Here is a 19,726-nt window from a genome sequence, read left to right on the forward strand (position 1 = left end):
ACGGGTGTTCGGCGAAACATCTGTCCCGCTTGACTAAGAACAGAAAAAAAAGAAATTTTATCGCTGTTATAAAAAATGGCGAGGACAGGTTTTTTAAGCCGGCAGAGATCTCCCAGGAATTTTTTAAGTATTATCAAGAACTATATTCGGCCGTTGCAGCCGACCACATTAACCAAGAGTCCTTTTGGTCGACCATAAGTATTCCTAAGATTCAAGCAGAAGAGTTGGCTGTGCTGAATCAGCCGATATCGCATGAGGAGATTGGTACAGCTATTGATAATCTTAAGCTTAATAAGGCTGCCGGCCCTGATGGGCTCCCGGCCGAATTTTACAAATTGCTCAAGGAAGAATTGCTGCCTACATTAGAGGCTATTTTCAATAATTATTATCTTTCTGAAAACGGGATCTCGGAAAATTTTGCTGCGGCCAATATTTCACTCATTGCGAAAAAAAATAAAAATCCAGAGAACATGGCCTCATATAGGCCAATATCAGTGCTCAATACTGATTACAAGCTTCTGGCTGGTATTATCGCTTTAAGACTGAATCACTGTCTGCAGAACTTGATCCATCAGGATCAGACCGGTTTTATGACCGCTATGAACTCGTCGCGGAATATTCGAAGGGTTATTACGTTTTTGGACTACATGTCGAATTTGGAACCAGAGTCTTGTAATGTCGGAATTCTTGATTCTGCAGTCTTAACCCTTGACGCAGTCAAGGCTTTTGACTCCATTGTCTGGGAGCACTTATTTTCCTCATTACAGAAATTTGGCTTCTCTGGCAACTTTATTCTCTTTATTCATAAAATTTATTGTAAACCAATTTCTTTTCTCCTGGTTAATGGGATTCGCTCACAGGGGATTGTTTTACATCGAGGTACTAGGCAGGGGTGCCCATTATCTCCCCTCCTGTTTAATGTGGCTCTGGAACCCTTAGCGGTCAGATTTCGCGATGTATTGACAGGAATTTCATTGGGCTCTCACCATTTAAAAACCCTTCTCTATGCTGACGATATGCTGATTTTTGTAGATAAGCCCTTTCAATCGATTCCAATCATTCTCCAACTCCTCTCTCTGTTTAGCTCTTTCTCCGGCTACTTGGTGAATTTAGAAAAGAGTGAACTCATGTATATGGGCAATAACTCGTCGGGTTTGGAAAATTTCCCATTTAAGGTTGTCAATGCAATTAGTTATTTGGGACTCGAGTTGCATAAAAATCCGAAAGTATGGTATGTTTCGAACTTTGTTCCCTTATTGAAAAAAATTAAAATAGATCTGCAGTTATGGGCTTCATTTCCGCTGTCAATTTCGGCAAAGGTAAACCTAATAAAAACGATTGTTTTCCCTCGTCTTCTCTATGTGCTACAGAATCTTCCTCTCTTTATTTCCAGTTCAGATATTAGAAAGTTATACAGTGATTTTTCTAAATTTATCTGGAAAGATAAGAGACCTAGGATTGCACTAGCTAAACTCATGCAAAAGACAAACCGTGCCGGATTGGCTCTGCCTGATGTCAGGTTTTATAATACGGCTGCTTTGGTGAAATTTGTCGTGGATTGGGTGGCGGAAACTAACAGGTTAGCAGTTAGTCAAGAGGAAGCCTTTTATACTCGTCCTTTCGCACTTGGTGCGCTCTTACATTGTAATACAAAACAGCTACCATCCAATATCAGTAAATTGGTATCCTTTAAAAATGTTGTGATTGCGTGGCAGAAGTTCTGTATTTGTCTAGGAGTGGATCCCTCTGTCTCAGAATATCTTCCTATTCAGGGAAACCCCAATTTTATCCCGGGTATTTATCATAAGGTGTTTAAATCCTGGGGGGACAAGGGGCTGTTGTTTGTCAAGCAATTATTGGGGGCCGATAATTTGGTTCAGACTGCTGAGTCTCTGTTTCAAATTTATGATCTTCCCAGGTCTGACCTGTTTGCGTATTTCCAGATCCGCCATTTTATGCGGGAGCAAAATTGGGAGAATAGTATGTTATCGGAATGGTCTGTCATTAGAATTTTAATTAAGAAATTCAGTATGGGAAGTTCCTCTATCTCCTTAATATATGATATTATGCTTTCTAAACAATCTGATAAGCATTTGCACAGCATAATTACTTGGTTGCTTCCGGTTATTACCGACATCACTGGGGAGAAGATCATTCAGAGTTGTAATATGGTCCATAAGTGTAGGGTTTCGGTGTCTTGGAAGGAATCGCATTGGAAGCTCCTGAATAATTTTTATTTGCACCCGCTTAAATTACAAAAAATTTCTGATACTGGATCAAATAATTGTCCCAGATGCTCAAACTCTAGGGCTGATCTATTCCATATGTTTTGGTTCTGTCCCAAAATCAACCAGTTATGGCATAAAGTGGTTCATTGGTTTAACACATTATACGGGGCAAATTTTGTTCTTACACTTCAAGATGTGGTTCTACTTATCACGGAAGCACATAGAAACTCGGCAGCAATGACTTATACGTTGAATACGATTATTCTAGCAGTACGTCATCTTGTTCTGCTAAATTGGAAAGCTAAGAGAGCACCGAGCCTTGAGAGGTCTTGTAAAGAAATCCAAGGCCAAATTGTATTTGAGTCATATCATCTCTCGGAGGCTTCTGAGAAGAGAACCAAGGAGTTTTTACAGGGATGGTTACCAATCATTTTGTCATATCCCCTCCAGATTCAAAAGCAGATTCTTGCCCCGGTCCGAACTACGGTCTGCTTCGCTGAATTAGTTATATTAGGGGTATTTCCGGTATCCTGGATAAACACGGCTGTGTAATTCGGTATCGTTCGGTAGTTGTGTTTTGGACGCGTTGGCAGCAGTAAGGTATTATGTTGTTGAAGGGCTAGGGAGGGAGGGCGGGGTAGTTAGGGGGGCTTTCCTCTTTTTTTTTTTTTTTTTATGTTTAGTATGTCTAACCAATCACACGGAAACTTATAATGTAGAGGTTTGTTTTTTCTTTAGTATTGATACAGATCGAATATGTGTCTGTTACATTTCTGTTGTGTTAAGTTTGTTTGAAGAATTGTATTGTTTTTATTTTGATGAATAAAAGAAAAAAGAGAATTAAAAAAAAAAAAAAAAAAAAAGAAATAGTGTATCAGGGATACAAGCTGGAATTCAGAAATTCTTCCCCCAGAGAAAAGTTTCTTCTTTCTCGATTGTCTGTAGACCAGATAAAGGGAGAGGGGCTCTTGCGCTGTGTAAGAGATCTCTCCTCCATGGGAGTGCTTTTTCCCGTTCCGATTCAGAGACAGGGTTTTTTATTCAAATCTGTTTGTATTTCCAAAAAAGAGAGGGAACTTTCAGACCTATCTTAGATCTCAAGAGTCTAGACAAGTTTCTCAGAGTTCCATCTTTCCAGATGGAAACTATTCTTACCATTCTTCCATTGATCCAGGAGGTCAATTTATGACTACCGTGGATTTAAAGGATGCAAATCTTCATGTTCCTATCCACAGAGGTCATCACAAGTTCCTGAGGTTTGCCTTTATGGACAAACATTTTCAGTTTGTGGCTCTGCCTTTCGGTCTGGCCACGTCACCCAGAATTTTCACAAAGGTTCTGGGGTCTCTACTGGCAGTTCTAAGACCACGGGGCATTGCAGTGGTGCCTTATCTGGACGATATTCTGATCCAGGCGTCATCTTCTCAGCTGACAAGGTCTCCTACCGACATTGTTTTATCCTTCCTGAGGACTCATAGGTGGAAGGTAAATCTGGAAAAGCGTTTGCTAGTTCCAGACAAGGGTTCCTTTCTTGGGAACCCTAATCGACTCTCTATCCATGATGGAGGTCAGAAAAATGATAGATTCTGAACACATGCCGAGCTCTTAAGACCAATCCTCGGCCGTCAGTAGCTCAGTGCATGGAGGTAATGGATTGATGATAGCGGCAATGGCCATCATTCCGTTTGCTCGGTTTCATCTCCGGCCTCTGCACCTGAACATGCTCATACAGTGGCATGAAGATTATACAAATTTGTCTCCTTAAATAAATCTAGATCAAAAGACAAGGGACTCTCTTCTATGGTGGTTGTCACTGGATCCTCTATCCCAGGGGACATGCTTCCGCAGACCCTCTTGGGTGATTGTGACAATGGCTGCCAGCCTGATAGGCTGGGGAGCAGTCTGGAACTTCCTGAGGGCCCAGGGTGTATAGACTCGATCGGTGTCTCTCCTTCCCTTCAATATCCTAGAGTTGAGAACAATATTAGCTGCGCTTCAGGTTTGACCTCAGTTGGCTTCAGCCAAATTCATTGGATTCCAGTCGGACGACTTTACGACTGTAGCTTACATCAATCATCAGGGAGGAACAAGGAGTTTCTTGGCGATGACAGAAATAACCAAGATACTTCAGTGGGCGGATTCTCACTCTTGTTATCCGTTGGCGGTCCACATCCCAGGTGTGGAAAACTGGGAAGCGGACTTTCTGAGCAGTCAGACTTTTCGTCCGGGAGAATGGGACTTCCATCTGGAGGTATTTGCCAACTTGATTCTCAGATGGTACAGGCCAGAGTTAGATCTTATGGCGTCTCGTCAGACTGCTAAGCTTCCGAGATACGGATCCAGGTCCAGGGATCCCTAGGCCGAGCTGATAGATGCCTTGGTCTTTCAGCCTAGTTTATGTGTTCCCTCCATTTGCTCTCCTTCCCAGGGTGATTGCTTGAGTCAAACAGGAGAGGGCATCGGTGATCCTCATCGCTCCTGCGTGGCCTCGCAGGACTTGGTTTGCCGTCCTGGTAGACATGTCATCTCAGCCTCCATGGAAGCTTCCATTGAGGAAAGACTTTCTCATTCAGGGACCCTTCCATCATCTGAATCTAGTTTCTTTACAGCTAACTGCTTGGAAAGTTGTGTGCTTGATTTTATCTAAGTGAAGGTTTTTCTGATTCGGTCATAGATACCTTGATTCAGGCATGTAAGCCTATTACTAGAAAAAATTTTACCATAAGGTATGGCGTAAATATCTTTATTGGTGCGAATCCAAGGGCTACTCATGGAGTAGGGTTAGGTTTCCCAGGATTCTGTCCTTTCCCCAAGACGGGTTGGAGCAAGGGTTGTCAGCAGGTTCCTTAAAGGGACAGATTTCTGCTTTCTCTATTTTGTTATACAAGCGTCTGGCAGATGTTCCAGATGTTCATTCTTTTTGTCAGGCTCTGACTAAGATTCAGGCCTGTGTTTAGACCAATTGCTCCTCCTTAGAGTTTGAATTTAATTCTTAAAGTTCTTCATGGGGTTCCGTTTGAACCTCTGCATTCCATTGATATTAAGTTATTATCTAGGAAAGTTTTATTTCTTCTGCTACGCAGAGTATCTGAGCTTTAGGCTTTACAATGTGATTCACCTTATCTTATTTTTCTTTCGGATAATATGGTGTTACAAACTAAACCTGGTTGTCTCCTAAGGTTGTTTTCAAATTGAAATATTAATCAGGAAATTGTTGTTCCTTCCTTGTGTCCTTCTCCTTCTTCTAAGAAGGAGTGGCTGTTACATATTTTGGACGTGGTCCGTGTTTTGAAGTTTTCCTTACAGGCAACTAAGGATTTTAGTCAATCGTCTTCCCTGTTTGTTGAGTTTTCTGGGAAGCGTAGGGGTCCGAAAGCTACGGCTACCTCTCTCTCATTTTGGCTGAAGAGTATCATCCATTTTGCATATGATACTGCTGGACAGCAGCCTCCTGATCGAATTATGGCTCATTCCACTGGGCTGTGGCTTCCTCATGGACATTCAAAAATGATGCTTCTGTTGAACAGATTTGCAAAGCTGCAACTTGGTCTTCTCTTCATACTTTTTCCAATTTTTACAAATTTGATTATTTCTCCAACATTGGTGTGTCCGGTCCACGGCTTCATCCTTACTTGTGGGATATTCTCTTCCCCTACAGGAAATGGCAAAGAGAGCACCCAGCAAGAGCTGTCCATATAGCTCCCCCTCTGGCTCCGCCCCCCAGTCATTCTCTTTGCCGCTCTGAACAAGGGGGGAACATAGCATCTCCACGGGGATGGTAAAGAGTATGTGGTGTTAGTTGTAGTTTTTTATTCTTCTATCAAGAGTTTGTTATTTTAAAATAGTGCCGGTTTGTACTATTTACTCTAAAACAGAAAAGGATGAAGAGTTCTGTTTAAAGAGGAGTATGATTTTAGCAGCAGTAACTAAAATCAATTGCTGTTCCCACGCAGGACTGTTGAGCCCAGAGAACTTCAGTTGGGGGGAACAGTTTGCAGACTTTTCTGCTCAAGGTATGATCAGTCATATTTCTAACAAGACATGCTAATGGTAGAAGACTGTCATTTTTCCCTTAAGGGGTAAGTAAGCCATTTTCTCAGACTCATAACAGATTAAGGCTTACAAATGGGCTCTACACTGGTTGACACTATTGTGGGCTAAATCGATTGTTTTATTTCATATTTTAATGGCATTTAGTGTGTTTTGTGCACTTAAAAGCACTTTTGGGAACGTTTTTATTGCCTGGCATTGAGTTAGATGGCTATTTCAGTCAGGAAGGCCCCTTCACTCTGGTATGCAGAGGAAGGAGGCCCCGTTTTCGCGCCTCAATTGCGCAGTTTACTTCCATGGCAGTGCATGCAGCTTCATGTGAGGGGTCCTGTGGCATACTAAAACGGACTCTGGAAGGTTTATTTCAGTGCTGAATAACTCTCAGGGAAGGTAAAAAGCCGCAGCAAGGCTGTGGCTGTGATTGTAGTGTATTAAAATTGTCTAATTGAACAAATAGCTCCGGTTTGCTCATTTTAAGGGTTAAAGTCTTGAAACTTGGTGTGCAATACTTTCAAGGCATTAGGACTCTGGGGTGAAAATTTTGTAAAAATCGGACATTGCCTTCATTGTTTTTCAATATATCAGAAATAAAGTGTGCCGGTTTATTATTTAAAGGGACAGTAACGCTTTTCTTTAAAAACGCTTTTATTGCATTATTAGCCTGCCAAATTCTGTCTAACATGTCTATACCTTCAGATGGCTTATGTTCTGTGTGTATGAAAGCCAAGGTGGTTCCCCCCAATTAATGTTTGTGCAAATTGTGTCATAGCGTCCAAGCAAAGTATGGACAGTACTGCCACATTGAATAAGATTGCCCAAGATGATTCTTCTAATGAAGGTAGTGGGGATAGTTCCTCATCCTCTCCTTCTGTGTCAACACCAGTTTTGCCCGCGCAGGCGATACCTAGTACATCTAGCACGCCAATGCTTGTTACTATGCAACAGTTAACAGCAGTAATGGATAATTCTATAGCAAATCTGTTATCCAAACTGCCATCCTACCCTAGAAAGCGTGACAGCTCAGTTTTAAATACAGAAGATGAGCAGGTTGGCGCTGAGGACAATTTATCAGTTATACCCTCACATCAATCTGAATTGGCAGTGAGGGAGGGCCTGTCTGAGGGGGAAATTTCTGATTCAGGAAAAGTTTCTCAGCAGGCAGACACTGATGTCGTAACATTTAAATTTAAGTTAGAACATCTCCGCGCCCTGCTTAAGGAGGTCCTAACTACTCTTGATGACTGTGATTCTTTGGTAATTCCAGAGAAATTGTGCAAGATGGACAAATTCTTAGAGGTCCCAGTGCACGCTGATGCCTTTCTGATACCCAAGCGGGTGGCGGATATAGTGACTAAGGAGTGGGAAAAGCCAGGTATACCTTTTGTTCCACCTCCTATATTCAAGAAAATGTTCCCCATTGTTGACCCCAGAAGGGACGCATGGCAAACGGTTCCTAAGGTTGAGGGGGCAGTGTCAACGTTAGCTAAGCGCACAACTATTCCTATTGAGGACAGTTGCGCTTTTAAAGATCCTATGGATAAAAAATTGGAAGGATTGCTAAAAAAGATATTTGTTCAGCAAGGTTTCCTGCTTCAACCAATCTCGTGCATTATTCCTGTCACCTCGGCAGCGTATTTTTGGTTCGAGGAACTAGAAAATTCGCTCCAAAAAGAGACTCCATATGATGAAGTCATGGACAGAATTCACGCACTAAAGTTGGCTAATTCCTTTATTTTGGATGCCGCTTTCCAATTGGCTAAGTTAGCGGCGAAAAATTCAGGGTTTGCAATAGTGGCGCGCAGAGCGCTTTGGCTAAAATCCTGGTCGGCGGATGTGTCGTCCAAGAATAAATTGCTTAATATTCCTTTCAAGGGTAAGACCCTTTTTGGGCCAGAATTGAAAGAGATTATTTCAGACATTACTGGTGGAAAGGGACATGCCCTCCCACAGGATAGGCCTTTCAAGGCTAAGAACAAATCTAATTTTCGTTCCTTTCGCAATTTCAGGAACGGACCGAATCCTAACTCTGCGGCCTCCAGACAAGAAGGCAACTCTTCCCAGCCTAAGCCAGCATGGAAACCATTGCAAGGCTGGAACAAGGGTAAACAGGCCAAGAAGCCTGCTGCTGCTACCAAGACAGCATGAAGGGGTAGCCCCCGATCCGGGACCGGATCTAGTAGGGGACAGACTTTCTCTCTTCGCTCAGGCTTGGGCAAGAGACGTTCAGGATCCCTGGGCACTAGAAATAGTCTCTCAGGGGTATCTTCTAGAGTTCAAGGAACTTCCTCCAAGGGGAAGGTTCCACATGTCTCGCTTATCTTCAGACCAGATAAAGAGACAGGCATTCTTACATTGCGTAGGAGACCTATTAAAAATGGGAGTGATAGGGGGCGTGTCCTAACAGCGATCCTGGCCGGTCGCAACTTCCAGGAGCTCTGATAGAGAAGCTTACAATCCGCCGATTATAGGCACCATCATACAGCCAAAGTATAAAAATACATGGTCAGAACGTCTGTTAGCTCTTCAGAGGGCTTATCGCTAATACTTGGGCTGTATTTCTGACATCAGAACTCAGGAAAGGACATTAAAGGGCCTGGAGCGGCGGCTCATTAACGGCAGCGCTTCCCCCTCGGTAGTTCCGAGGTACTCGTTCCTAACTGGGAATTCAAGCTTTACTAATTCAGTGTGGAGTGTTACCAGGTCTGCAGCAGCGTAAACTAACGCACCTTTTCCAAAAACCACTCTACAAGGTGATATTTAAAATGGCGCACATTGCGGAAGAAGACTACTTACAGCAATTAGATGAGAAGCTGGAGAGAATTGAAAAGCTGTTTTACAGATTGATGGAGAAAGCTCCGTATGACTGCTTGATGCAAATTCTGCATGACAGAGAAAACCATACCACATGTCTAACCAAGCCATCGACTACAGGATGCAACAACGACACAGAATCTCCTGCAGACTCGTCACAACCGGCAAAGCAAGCTGTCTGGCCACAACCGCAGAAGACTTATATAACAACTTATGTGGCGCAAACTATTAAGACGCTGCCGAAGATATCCCCAATACAAGAAAATCATTATGTCGCACATTTTAAAGAGCATCAGGATGACGAAGCACCAGATATATATCAAACCGGCCCTCCCCGGCTGTGCGGCCGCTCTCCACAACCATACTGGGCCACGACTCAGCCTGCAACTCGGAGGCTACAGGAGCAAGACACGGCAGGGATATTTCTTCACTGGGCAAAAAAACAGCCTCCGCTATCTGCCGTTCCACATTGGAGTCAAGGTGAGAAGTTACCCCGCTCTCTACCACAACACCCTCATAAGAAGCATCAGACACTAAAAGAACTCAGTGGCCTAGATTTAGAGTTCGGCTGTAAAAGGGCTGTTAACGCTCCGCGGGCTTTTTTCTGGCCGCACCATAAATTTAACTCTGGTATCGAGAGTTAAAACAAATGCTGCGTTAGGCTCCAAAAAAGGAGCGTAGAGCATTTTTACCGCAAATGCAACTCTCGATACCAGAGTTGCTTACGGACACGGCCGGCATCAAAAACGTGCTCGTGCACGATTCCCCCATAGGAAACAATGGGACTGTTTGAGCTGAAAAAAAACCTAACACCTGCAAAAAAGCAGCGTTCAGCTCCTAACGCAGCCCCATTGTTTCCTATGGGAAAACACTTCCTACGTCTGCACCTAACACTCTAACATGTACCCCGAGTCTAAGCACCCCTAACCTTACACTTATTAACCCCTAATCTGCCACTCCCGCTATCGCTGACCCCTGCATATTATTATTAACCCCTAATCTTCCGCTCCGTAAACCGCCGCAACCTACGTTATCCCTATGTACCCCTAATCTGCTGCCCTAACATCGCCGACCCCTATGTTATATTTATTAACCCCTAATCTGCCCCCCACAACGTCGCCGACACCTACCTACACTTATTAACCCCTAATCTGCCGAGCGGACCTGAGCGCTACTATAATAAAGTTATTAACCCCGAATCCGCCTCACTAACCCTATCATAAATAGTATTAACCCTAATCTGCCCTCCCTAACATCGCCGACACCTACCTTCAATTATTAACCCCTAATCTTCCGATCGGAGCTCACCGCTATTCTAATAAATGTATTAACCCCTAAAGCTAAGTCTAACCCTAACACTAACACCCCCCTAAATTAAATATAATTTTAATCTAACGAAATAAATTAACTCTTATTAAATAAATTAATCCTATTTAAAGCTAAATACTTACCTGTAAAATAAATCCTAATATAGGTACAATATAAATTATAATTATATTATAGCTATTTTAGGATTAATATTTATTTTACAGGTAACTTTGTATTTATTTTAACTAGGTACAATAGCTATTAAATAGTTAAGAACTATTTAATAGTTACCTAGTTAAAATAATAACAAATTTACCTGTAAAATAAATCCTAACCTAAGATATAATTAAACCTAACACTACCCTATCAATAAAATAATTAAATAAACTACCTACAATTACCTACAATTAACCTAACACTACACTATCAATAAATTAAATAAACACAATTGCTACAAATAAATACAATTAAATAAACTAGCTAAAGTACAAAAAATAAAAAAGAACTAAGTTACAGAAAATAATAAAATATTTACAAACATAAGAAAAATATTACAACAATTTTAAACTAATTACACCTACTCTAAGCCCCCTAATAAAATAACAAAGCCCCCCAAAATAATAAATTCCCTACCCTATTCTAAATTAAAAAAGTTACAAGCTCTTTTACCTTACCAGCCCTGAACAGGGCCCTTTGCGGGGCATGCCCCAAGAATTTCAGCTCTTTTGCCTGTAAAAAAAAACATACAATACCCCCCCCCCCCAACATTACAACCCACCACCCACATACCCCTAATCTAACCCAAACCCCCCTTAAATAAACCTAACACTAATCCCCTGAAGATCTTCCTACCTTGTCTTCACCATCCAGGTATCACCGATCCGTCCTGGCTCCAAGATCTTCATCCAACCCAAGCGGGGGTTGGCGATCCATAATCCGGTGCTGAAGAGGTCCAGAAGAGGCTCCAAAGTCTTCATCCTATCCGGCAAGAAGAGGACATCCGGACCGGCAAACATCTTCTCCAAGCCGCATCTTCTATCTTCTTCCATCCGGTGCGGAGCGGGTCCATCTTGAAGCAGGCGACGCGGATCCATCCTCTTCTTCCGATGTCTCCCGACTAATGACGGTTCCTTTAAGGGACGTCATCCAAGATGGCGTCCCTTGAATTCCGATTGGCTGATAGGATTCTATTAGCCAATCGGAATTAAGGTAGGAATTTTCTGATTGGCTGATGGAATCAGCCAATCAGAATCAAGTTCAATCCGATTGGCTGATCCAATCAGCCAATCAGATTGAGCTCGCATTCTATTGGCTGATCGGAACAGCCAATAGAATGCGAGCTCAATCTGATTGGCTGATTGGATCAGCCAATCGGATTGAACTTGATTCTGATTGGCTGATTCCATCAGCCAATCAGAAAATTCCTACCTTAATTCCGATTGGCTGATAGAATCCTATCAGCCAATCGGAATTCGAGGGACGCCATCTTGGATGACGTCCCTTAAAGGAACCGTCATTAGTCGGGAGACATCGGAAGAAGAGGATGGATCCGCGTCGCCTGCTTCAAGATGGACCCGCTCCGCACCGGATGGAAGAAGATAGAAGATGCGGCTTGGAGAAGATGTTTGCCGGTCCGGATGTCCTCTTCTTGCCGGATAGGATGAAGACTTTGGAGCCTCTTCTGGACCTCTTCAGCACCGGATTATGGATCGCCAACCCCCGCTTGGGTTGGATGAAGATCTTGGAGCCAGGACGGATCGGTGATACCTGGATGGTGAAGACAAGGTAGGAAGATCTTCAGGGGATTAGTGTTAGGTTTATTTAAGGGGGGTTTGGGTTAGATTAGGGGTATGTGGGTGGTGGGTTGTAATGTTGGGGGGGGGGTATTGTATGTTTTTTTTTACAGGCAAAAGAGCTGAACTTCTTGGGGCATGCCCCGCAAAGGGCCCTGTTCAGGGCTGGTAAGGTAAAAGAGCTTGTAACTTTTTTAATTTAGAATAGGGTAGGGAATTTATTATTTTGGGGGGCTTTGTTATTTTATTAGGGGGCTTAGAGTAGGTGTAATTAGTTTAAAATTGTTGTAATATTTTTCTTATGTTTGTAAATATTTTTTTATTTTCTGTAACTTAGTTCTTTTTTATTTTTTGTACTTTAGCTAGTTTATTTCATTGTATTTATTTGTAGCAATTGTGTTTATTTAATTTATTGATAGTGTAGTGTTAGGTTAATTGTAGGTAATTGTAGGTAGTTTATTTAATTATTTTATTGATAGGGTAGTGTTAGGTTTAATTATATCTTAGGTTAGGATTTATTTTACAGGTAAATTTGTTATTATTTTAACTAGGTAACTATTAAATAGTTCTTAACTATTTAATAGCTATTGTACCTAGTTAAAATAAATACCAAGTTGCCTGTAAAATAAATATTAATCCTAAAATAGCTATAATATAATTATAATTTATATTGTAGCTATATTAGGATTTATTTTACAGGTAAGTATTTAGCTTTAAATAGGAATAATTTATTTAATAAGAGTTAATTTATTTCGTTAGATTAAAATTATATTTAAGTTAGGGGGGTGTTAGTGTTAGGGTTAGACTTAGCTTTAGGGGTTAATACATTTATTAGAATAGCGGTGAGCTCCGATCGGAAGATTAGGGGTTAATAATTGAAGTTAGGTGTCGGCGATGTTAGGGAGGGCAGATTAGGGGTTAATACTATTTATGATAGGGTTAGTGAGGCGGATTAGGGGCTAATAACTTTATTATAGTAGCGCTCAGGTCCGCTCGGCAGATTAGGAGTTAATAAGTGTAGGTAGGTGTCGGCGACGTTGAGGGGGGCAGATTAGGGGTTAATAAATATAATATAGGGGTCGGCGGTGTTAGGGGCAGCAGATTAGGGGTACATAGGGATAACGTAGGTGGCGGCGCTTTGCGGTCGGAAGATTAGGGGTTAATTATTGTAAGTAGCTGGCGGCGATGTTGTGGGGGGCAGATTAGGGGTTAATAAATGTAATATAGGGGTCGGCGGGGTTAGGGGCAGCAGATTAGGGGTACATAAGTATAACGTAGGTGGCGGTCGGCAGATTAGGGGTTAAAATTTTTAATCGAGTGGCGGCGATGTGGGGGGAGCTCGGTTTAGGGGTACATAGGCAGTTTATGGGTGTTAGTGTACTTTAGGGTACAGTAGTTAAGAGCTTTATAAACCGGCGTTAGCCAGAAAGCTCTTAACTCCTGCTATTTTCAGGCGGCTGGAATCTTGTCGTTAGAGCTCTAACGCTCACTGCAGAAACGACTCTAAATACCGGCGTTAGAAAGATCCCATTGAAAAGATAGGCTACGCAAATGGCGTAGGGGGATCTGCGGTATGGAAAAGTCGCGGCTGCAAAGTGAGCGTTAGACCCTTTAATCACTGACTCCAAATACCGGCGGGCGGCCAAAACCAGCGTTAGGAGCCTCTAACGCTGGTTTTGACGGCTACCGCCGAACTCTAAATCTAGGCCATAATTTGCCCCCGCTATAACTTACATGTCTTCATCGCAGAAAAGGGCTAAACTACAGGAGCGCTTGTTATATGGAGCTGAACAGCCATCCAGTTTTCTTTTAACTTTGTTTATTTGTTTAACGGAACTATGTCGAGATGCCTATAAGAGAATCCTTCTGAAAGGTGGCATGCTGGCAGAGACCTCTGTCGCTTTATGTTTTTTTTTATGTTTTTTATGATGCTTAGTTTAACAAGATAGTTTGTGACACCAGTTTATTACGGATGCATATATTACCTCCCCTTACTGCTCACAGCCTTTTGTCTCGATGTTTTGTCCCACTTTTTGACATAACTTTATATTTTCTCCTATACTACTATATAAAGGGAAGGCTATCGCTAGGAAGATAAAAAAAAAAAAAAAAAAAACGTAGAAAAATCTGAAAAAAACTAAACATAACAAAAACCGTTATTTTCTGTTTACCCTGACTTTGCATGATTTTAGTGAATAATATTATAGTGAACTAGTGGGCTATTTTCTGTAAAACAGATCCATATGTACTCTAAAAACATGAAAAACTTGCATATAAATATACTTCATGCTCTATTTCCTCACTGCAAAAATTAAAATAGATTACAAGACCTTTAAAAAAAAAATAACAAAAAAAAAAATAAATAAAAAAAAAAAATGGGAGTGATAAACCCAGTTCCAACAGCGGAACAAGGTCTGGGTTTTTACTCAAACCTGTTTGTAGTTCCCAAAAAAGAGGGAACTTTCAGGCCAATTCTGGATCTAAAAATTCTAAACAAATTCCTCAGAGTTCCATCATTCAAAATGGAAACCATTCGGACAATTTTACCAACAATCCAGGAGGGTCAATATATGACTACCGTGGACTTAAAGGATGCGTACCTGCATATTCCTATCCACAAAGATCATCATCAGTTCCTGAGGTTCGCCTTCATGGACAAATATTACCAGTTCGTGGCTCTTCCGTTCGGTTTAGCCACTGCTCCCAGAATCTTCACAAAGGTGCTAGGGTCCCTTCTAGCGGTTCTACGACCGAGGGGCATTGCTGTAGCACCTTACCTAGACGACATTCTAATCCAAGCGTCGTCTCTTTCCAAAGCAAAGGCTCATACAGACATTGTTCTAGCCTTTCTCAGATCTCACGGGTGGAAGGTGAACGTAGAAAAGAGTTCCCTGTCTCCGTCCACAAGAGTTCCCTTTTTGGGAACAATAATAGATTCTTTAGAAATGAAGATCTTCCTGACAGAGGTCAGAAAGTCAAAGCTTCTAAACGCTTGTCAAGTTCTTCGCTCTATTCTTCAGCCTTCCATAGCTCAGTGCATGGAAGTAGTAGGATTGATGGTTGCAGCAATGGACATAGTTCCTTTTGCTCGAATTCATCTAAGACCATTACAACTGTGCATGCTCAATCAGTGGAATGGGGACTATGCAGACTTGTCTCCCCAGATTCAAGTAGACCAGGTAACCAGGGATTCTCTCCGCTGGTGGTTGTCTCACGATCACCTGTCTCAGGGAATGAGTTTCCAAAGACCAGAATGGGTCATTGTCATGACCGACGCCAGTCTCTTAGGCTGGGGTGCAGTCTGGGACTCTCTGAAAGCTCAAGGTCTATGGTCTCGAGAAGAGTCTCTTCTTCCGATAAACATTTTAGAACTGAGAGCGATATTCAATGCGCTCCTGGCGTGGCCTCACCTAGCAAAGGCCAAATTCATAAGGTTCCAGTCGGACAACATGACTGTAGCGTACATCAATCATCAGGGGGGAACAAAGAGTTCCTTAGCGATGAGAGAGGTATCCAAGATCATCAAATGGGCGGAGGATCACTCCTGCCACCTATCTGCAATTCACATCCCAGGAGTGGACAACTGGGAGGCAGATTATTTAAGTCGTCAGACTTTTCATCCGGGGGAGTGGGAACTCCACCCGGAGGTTTTTGCCCAGTTAACTCAACTATGGGGCATTCCAGATATGGATCTGATGGCGTCTCGCCAGAACGCAAAGGTTCTTCGATACGGGTCCAGATCCAGGGATCCCAAGGCGACACTGGTGGATGCATTAGTGGCGCCTTGGTCGTTCAACCTAGCTTATGTATTTCCACCTTTCCCTCTCCTTCCCAGGCTTGTAGCCAGGATCAAACAGGAGCAGGCCTGGGTGATTCTAATAGCCCCTGCATGGCCACGCAGGACTTGGTATGCAGACCTGGTGAATATGTCATCGGCTCCACCATGGAAGCTACCTTTGAGGCAGGATCTTCTAGTACAAGGTCCGTTCGAACATCCAAATCTAGTCTCTCTCCAACTGACTGCTTGGAAATTGAACGGTTGATTCTATCTAAGCGTGGGTTTTCAGATACAATCATAGATACTCTGGTTCAAGCCAGAAAACCTGTAACTAGGAAGATTTACCATAAGATATGGCAAAAATATATCAGTTGGTGTGAATCCAAGGGATTCCCTTGGAGTAAAATTAAAATTCCTAGGATACTTTCCTTTCTCCAAGAAGGTCTGGATAAAGGTTTGTCAGCTAGTTCCTTAAAAGGACAGATATCTGCTCTGTCTGTTTTGTTACACAAGCGTCTGGCAGCAGTGCCAGATGTACTGGCGTTTGTACAGGCGTTAGTTAGAATCAAGCCTGTTTACAGACCCATGACTCCTCCTTGGAGTCTAAATTTAGTTCTTTCAGTTCTTCAGGGGGTTCCGTTTGAACCCATGCATTCCATAGATATTAAGTTACTATTTTGGAAAGTTCTGTTTTTGGTTGCTATTTCTTCTGCTAGAAGAGTTTCTGAATTATCTGCTTTGCAGTGTACTTCTCCCTATCTGGTATTCCATACAGATAAGGTAGTTTTACGTACCAAGCCTGGTTTTCTTCCAAAGGTCGTTTCCAACAGGAATATTAACTAGGAAATTGTTGTTCCTTCTCTGTGTCCGAATCCAGTTTCAAGGAAGGAACGCTTGTTACACAATCTAGATGTGGTCCGTGCTTTGAAGTTCTATTTAGAAGCAACAAAGGATTTCAGACAGACATCATCCTTGTTTGTTGTGTATTCTGGTAAGAGGAGAGGGCAGAAAGCTACTGCTACCTCTCATTCTTTTTGGCTGAAAAGCATCATCCGATTGGCTTATGAGACTGCCGGACGGCAGCCTCCTGAACGAATTACAGCTCATTCTACTAGAGCTGTGGCTTCCACATGGGCTTTCAAGAACGAGGCTTCTGTCGATCAGATCTGTAAGGCAGCGACTTGGTCTTCTCTGCATACTTTTGCCAAATTTTACAAATTCGATACTTATGCTTCTTCGTAGGCTATTTTTGGGAGAAAGGTTTTGCAAGCCGTGGTGCCTTCCATTTAGGTAACCTTGTTTGCTCCCTCCCTTCATCCGTGTCCTAAAGCTTTGGTATTGGTTCCCACAAGTAAGGATGAAGCCGTGGACCGGACACACCGTTGGAGAAAGAAATGTATCAGGTAAACATAAATTCTGTTTTTGCCTTGTTTGAGGCTGTTTTTTATCATCTTCAAGCAGTGGTGCCTTCCGTTTAGGTTCCTGTCTTGTCCCTCCCTTTTCATCCGTGTACTATAGCTTTGGTTTTGTATCCCACAAGTAAGGATGAAATCCGTGGACTCATCGTATCTTGTAAAAGAAAAGGAAATTTATTCTTACCTGATAAATTTGTTTCTTTTATGATACGATGAGTCCACGGCCCACCCTGTTTTTATCAGACAGGTCTTTATTTTTGTTAAACTTCAGTCACCTCTGCACCTTGGCTTTTCCTTTCTCTTCCTAACTTCGGTCGAATGACTGGAGTGGGAGGGAAGGGAGGAGCTATATATACAGCTCTGCTGTGGTGCTCTTTGTCTCCTCCTGCTGACCAGGAGGCGATATCCCACAAGTAAGGATGAAATCCGTGGACTCATCGTATCGTAAAAGAAACAAATTTATCAGGTAAGAATAAATTTCCTTTTATTAAAGTGGCGGCGATGTCCGGTCGGCAGATTAGGGGTTAAAAAATGTATTTAAGTGTTTGCGATGTGCGGGGGGGCCTCGGTTTAGGGGTTAATAGGTAGTTTATGGGTGTTAGTGTACTTTTTAGCACTTTAGTTAAGAGTTTTATGTTACGGCGTTAGCCCATAAAACTCTTAACTACTGACTTTTAAATGCGGTAGGAGTCTTGACAGGAGAGTGTGTACCGCTAACTTTTTCCAAGACTCATAATACCGGCGTTAGGAAAATCCCATTAAAAAGATAGGATACGCAATTGACGTAAGGGGATTTGCGGTATGCTCGAGTCGCGGAAAAAAAGTGAGCGGTACACCTGTACCTGCCAGACTCGTAATACCAGAGGGCGTTAAAAAGCAGCCTTGGGACCTCTCAATGCTGCTTTTTAAGGCTAACGCAAGACTCGTAATCTAGGTGATTGTTAGGGGGTAGTTAGGGGTGTGACTAGATGGTACAGGGGGTGTGGCTAGGTGGGGGGAAAACCATGTTAGAGAGGGGCTATGTTTCCCTCCTATATATATATTTCACATAGAAATGTTTTAATTTTTATTATTAAATATATATATATATATATATATATATATATATATAATAATAATGTCATATAACTGCATGTAACAGACACTACTATAAAGAAGAATATGCACAGATACTAATACTAAAATCCAGTATAAAGCCTTTTAAATTTTACGTAGAAACTCCCAGTTTAGCACTGTTGATGAGGTTAGGCTGAGACACCCACTGAAAGGGGCTGAGAGCAGTTTATGATTGGCTCATGGTGTCATTCCCTCAAATGTCGGGACTTCAAAACTGTTAATAGGACTATATATATTTTAAGTGTATAAAATGTAAAATGCAATAATATAATAAAACAGTACATTATACTTAGAAGCAATATACAGGTATAAAACGCTTTATCCAAACTTCTTGGCCAGAAAAGGTTTGGAATTTAGAATATTTGTATATTTGCAATTGCAAAATGAGAAAGCTTGGAGAGGGGAGAGGACCATTATCTAATGCCATTTATGCAATATTTCCCTGTCACAATACAGCTGTTACGTGCAAGCTAAAGGTAGTTTATACTTTTGTATACATGGTACCATCAGGTGCTAGGACATATAGACCAAACTCACAGACAGAGAAGATTGTGATTTACTGATGGGGGGAAATAGTTATTTTTAGTCTTTTTTTTTTTTTTTTATAAAACAAAATGAATGAAAAAGACTGGATTTGGGAACAATTCTGGATTTGGGAATTTGTACCTATATTTATTTACATATTTATTTTTTGTAGGTGACAAGGTAGAAGACTCTCGCTAGATGCTACATTCAACAACCGAGAAGAAATGACCTGTCTCATCAGATATATAACTAATAGTTGTCATCATATATAATAAAATGATGAAGTCATATGATGTTGAGCATTTTTCTCTTTTAAATGATGCGTAGCATGTAGATATCATATGGTTCATGTAAAACGGTGAACATTAAACCTTCTACACACAAAGTATCAGATGAAATGAGACACATTTTACAGAGCAGAGTATCTTTTCTTTAGATAATGGGTCACATGACCCTCTACATATCATGTGGTTGTCACATGACCCTCTAGATAGCATACGGTTGTCACATAGAGATCTAGATAGGATATGGTTGTTACATGACTCTCTAGCTATCATACAGTTTTCACATGACCCTCTAGATATCATATGTTTGTCACATGACCCTCTGGATATCATATGGTCAGGAAATCATACAGCAGTCAAATGACGATCTATATATCATAAGGTTGTCACATGACTTTCTAGCTATCATAGTTTTCAC

The 19,726-nt window shown here is 41.7% G+C and overlaps 1 protein-coding gene across 1 annotated transcript in view; it reads left to right on the forward strand.

The window, feature by feature from the left end:
- Positions 1–19,317, forward strand: part of LOC128635707 (alpha-2-macroglobulin) — an 806,957-nt gene extending 787,640 nt beyond the window's left edge. The window contains exon 33 of the mRNA XM_053688833.1: positions 19,197–19,317. Coding sequence (XP_053544808.1) covers positions 19,197–19,222 — 26 coding nt within the window. The 3' untranslated portion in view covers positions 19,223–19,317. The remainder of the gene's footprint in view (positions 1–19,196) is intronic.
- Positions 19,318–19,726: the final 409 nt, after the last annotated feature.

The sequence above is a fragment of the Bombina bombina genome, chromosome 7 (genome assembly GCF_027579735.1).
Source record: "Bombina bombina isolate aBomBom1 chromosome 7, aBomBom1.pri, whole genome shotgun sequence".
NCBI lineage: Eukaryota > Metazoa > Chordata > Amphibia > Anura > Bombinatoridae > Bombina > Bombina bombina.